This window comes from Bidens hawaiensis, unplaced genomic scaffold (genome assembly GCF_021521415.1).
Source record: "Bidens hawaiensis isolate Kalapana, Puna unplaced genomic scaffold, B.hawaiensis_p1.1 tig00037179_1, whole genome shotgun sequence".
Classification (NCBI taxonomy): domain Eukaryota; kingdom Viridiplantae; phylum Streptophyta; class Magnoliopsida; order Asterales; family Asteraceae; genus Bidens; species Bidens hawaiensis.
Window position 1 is genome coordinate 99,238 of NW_027505462.1, and position 4,103 is coordinate 103,340.

Here is a 4,103-nt window from a genome sequence, read left to right on the forward strand (position 1 = left end):
TTGGATTCCTTTTTGTAATGAATAATGGTGTTATTTGAATGAAATAAATAGATATTTGAATCTTATATAATTGCATGATAGTAACCTTGCGAGCTGTGACAGTCAGTCCGCCCCGGCATTTCCGTTGTAGGTTGGGGTGTGACATGTTCCCTACGAGTCTTCATCTTTTGAAATTGTTGCATTACTTCTTCAACCGAAACTTGTTGGAGGAATTCCCTTTCAATGTAACAAATTCACGAATCGTTCATGTATTCATCACCCATCCTATTACGCAAATCCGTTTTCACATTCTTCATTGAAGAAAAACATCTTTCAACACTTGCCGTTGCAACCGGAAAAACTAATGATAACTTTATTAAACGATACACTAACAGATAATCAATGTGTAATCTTGTTTTCACCATCATTTTAGCAAGATCACCTAAGCCACTCAAGTTGGCAAACCGCTTATCTTCTTTCACGTTAGTAATGTAGTGGCCAAGTTCATATACAAGCTTCTCCTTTTCATCAAAATCAAAATCACATGGATACTTCTCGGCCAAGTTAAACAAGTTTACATTACTAAAGGCACTAAAATTACAAGACGGGCTCAAAGAACTCATATTAGTAAGCAATTTAGTGGTTACCTCATTAAAGCGGCTTCCAAGCTCTTGAATTTGCATATCGAGAACTATGTTGAAATTATTAACCACATAATAATGACGATTGGTGATACCGGTCTTCTTTCTTTTAAATCTCGGGTCAACATACTCGGCTTCCATATCAACCACTCAATTTCATATTTTTCACAAAAGGATGTGACATCTTCCAAAAGTGAGTCAAAATCTTCAAGTCGATACCTTTTTAGGCCTTCATTAGTTAACTTAACTAGCTAAACTGCATTCAACATATCTTGATCTTTTCTTTGAAGTGCTTGACACAATGTGTTAGTAACACCCAAGATGTATTTCATCAAATGTAAATAAAATACAAAATTAAAAGTTTTCATGAATTCTTGAAGCCCACGTGATTCATTTTGGTAATTTGAAAACTCTCCCGATTTTTCTGTATATTCAAGCACGTCAATAACACTAGGATATAAAGTAAGCAAACGGATAATTGTTTTTTCATGAGAACTCCAACGTGTATCCCCAGCTCTTGCAAGTGACAATTCTTGATTCTTTCCACTTCCGGTTTCAACTTCCGAATTCAATCCCAAACTTTCTCTTAACAAATCTATTCTTTTACAAGATCCACCAACAACATTTAATAAATTTGATAATTCTTTATAAAGTCTGTAAATCTCATAATGTTTGGTTGCAAGGCCCACAACAACAAGTTGAAGTTGGTGAGTAAAACAATGAACATAATATGCTGAAGAATTTTCTTTCAAAATAAAAGCTTTCAAACCATTAAACTCACCGGACATGTTGCTTGCACCGTCATATCCTTGGCCTCTTACCCTACGAATACTCAAATTGTGACGAGCAAATAATTCATCAATTGCAGCTTTAAGAGATAACGCGGTTGTTAACATGAACAAGGCCAATAAATCGCCACTTCACAAATCCTAATTTATCAACATATCTTAAAACCACAGCCATTTGTTCTTTTTTAGAAATATCTCTCAATTCATCAACTAATATGGAAAAGACATCATCATCAAGTTCTTCAAATATCCTTTTTAGTACTTCTTCTGCAAAACAATTACAAAGTTCTTTCTGGATTCATGGAGACGTCATTTGATTATTTCCGGGAGCATTACCTAATATAACATTACCAATTTCTTCACTTAGTTCTCCAAACACTTTTAAGAACTCAATAAAATTTCCCCTGTAAAGAGATTCTTCAGACTCATCATGACCACGAAAAGCTAATGAATCATTCAAAAATGCTTTGGTAAGTCTAGCCTAAGCATGTAATCGGATTCTATATTGTTTTTTTATGTATATATGTTCCTTTATCAATGGCCACAGGTATAGACTCAGCTTGGTTAAGTAAGTCTTTCCCCTTTTTACGTGCTTTGTTGCGAAAACTATTGATTTTACCAACATGATGGCTAAATTTCTCCCGACACCTATTCCAACATCGCAATCCTTCACTTAGAAATGCATCATTTTTTCCACTTTCCTTAAACAAGTAACAATGCAAACAATACACTTTATCCTCTTTGACACTATATTCCAACCAATTTCCAAATTCACTAGTGTACCATTCCTCATTAAAGCGTCTTAATTTACCACTAAAACTTGTTAGAGGACAATCATGCCCTGTTGGTTGACATGGACCTCTAAGTAGATATGCCCGTCTAATTTCATCTTTTTGACTTGGGTGATAAGATGAAATTGGTTTCCTTTCGGAAGGATCCCATGGTAGATCATCCGAATTTATTTTTGACGGTTTATTACTTGAAGATGATGATCCAAGGTTCGATGGTTCACTTTGATAATATCTCTTCATATTCAAAATACCTACAAATCAACAATTACGAACTAACAAATTTAAAACTAAGAAACTAAGAAACTAAGAAACTAACAAATTATAACCAATAATCTAACAAACTAAAACTAAATTTAACAAATAACTTAACAATTAAGTAGTTAACACTTAACAATTAAGAACAAATTAACATTTAACAATGAATTATTACCTTCAAAGTGGGAGGATTCGAGGGGCTGAACTCTGAAGAGGAATGGGACGGCGTTGGTCAGGGGCTGAGTGCCTGACGGAGACGGTGTGGCTGACGGATTACGGCTGTGCGGGGCAGGTGGTGGACGGTGGTGACTGGTGTTGGTGAGGGGCTGAACTCTGAAGTGGTAAAGGAGAAGAGAGCCAGAGAGGCGTTGTGTGTGTTGGTAAAAAAAACCCTAACATCAGTTAGGGTAAATTAGTAAAAACTAAAAATATAGTAAAACGGGAATCGAACATGCGACCTCCGAGTTACAAAACCAACATCCTACCAACTGGGCAAGCACTGCATATATTTAATAGGTGGTTCCTTACTAATTTATAGGGTGGTTCCTTTAATGTTTTCTATATATAATTACACTATTATTACGAAATTCGGGTGGTTCCGAGGAACCACACGTTTCAACCGTAGATCCTCCCCTGCATAGGTCTCATAGGCTTGGTGGGGTACTTGGCGTTTCTGGTTCACCGGGATCTTCCTCATAGGTCTCATCTTGATTATCATCGGTTGTGGTTAATTCTCCTTCGACCACAAAGTCTACCCATTCGGGTCCAGGGCTATCACACCCTCAAAATCTACTAACGGAGTTTTACCGTCAGAGGGTGTGAACTAACAGGATCGGAATCATTAGTTATAATCAAACCATAAATAAAGTTTTCAAACCACGAAAACGTTTTAAGTGTAAATAAGTGCGGAAGCGTAAAACCATAAGCCAAGTGTTGCGTCACGCAGGACGACTTAAAAACCCAATTAATAATAACAATTTAAAACAAGTTTGCATAAACAAAAGCGTTCAAAGTAATGCATGATCCTATACCGCGCGCCCGCCTCGGCTACCTGAGAATAACATACTAAAAGTGTAAACATGGGGTTGGTGAGTTCACAAGTTTATATAAAATAAAGCGTTTGCGTTTTGCGTTTTGCGTTTAGCGTTTTGCGTTAACAGATAGTGTTAAATCAATTATATATCTATAGGTAGCTAGCCTATAAAGCAAGTATTACTAAGTGTTCGACACCGAAGCTGACTGTTTATCATGTGCCTTGTCACCAGGTCTATCCCGACCATGGTAATGTGTTAGCCAATATTACACCCACTCGACCTCCAGTCGAGCTTAGCGTTGGGTGGGGTTTGTCAAACCCAGTAGTACTACTCAACAGTGACTCGCTATTTTCCAATACTAAACGGTTCGATGTGTGAAGGACTTCAATTGTTTCGTTTGCCACTTAGCCTTTACAAGTGATATATAATTTCATAACAAAATCTAAAAGCGTTTTCAGAGTATGTTATCTCCCCAAGTGAAAAGCGTTTAAAGAGTTTAAAAGGGGAAAGTGAAACTCACTGTTTGCGAAGAATTCCCTAAAAAACAAGTCACCCAAGTGATGCGCGTCGCAGAAAACTCTCACTAGCGTTCTAAAACAACAAGGAGATTTTCTA

At 36.8% G+C, this 4,103-nt stretch overlaps 2 protein-coding genes across 2 annotated transcripts; both read right to left on the reverse strand.

Annotated features, from left to right (window-relative positions):
- Positions 1-233: 233 nt before the first annotated feature.
- Positions 234-761, reverse strand: LOC143613343 (uncharacterized). Its single transcript, XM_077087071.1, has one exon. The coding sequence runs from the start codon at positions 759-761 to the stop codon at positions 234-236; it is 528 nt and encodes a 175-aa protein (XP_076943186.1).
- A 110-nt stretch (positions 762-871) lies between these two features.
- LOC143613344 (uncharacterized) lies at positions 872-1,516 on the reverse strand. Its single transcript, XM_077087072.1, has 2 exons — positions 1,402-1,516; positions 872-1,353 (listed from the first exon to the last, which is right to left on the reverse strand). Exons 1-2 carry the CDS (start codon positions 1,514-1,516, stop codon positions 872-874), a joined length of 597 nt encoding a protein of 198 aa, XP_076943187.1.
- Positions 1,517-4,103: the final 2,587 nt, after the last annotated feature.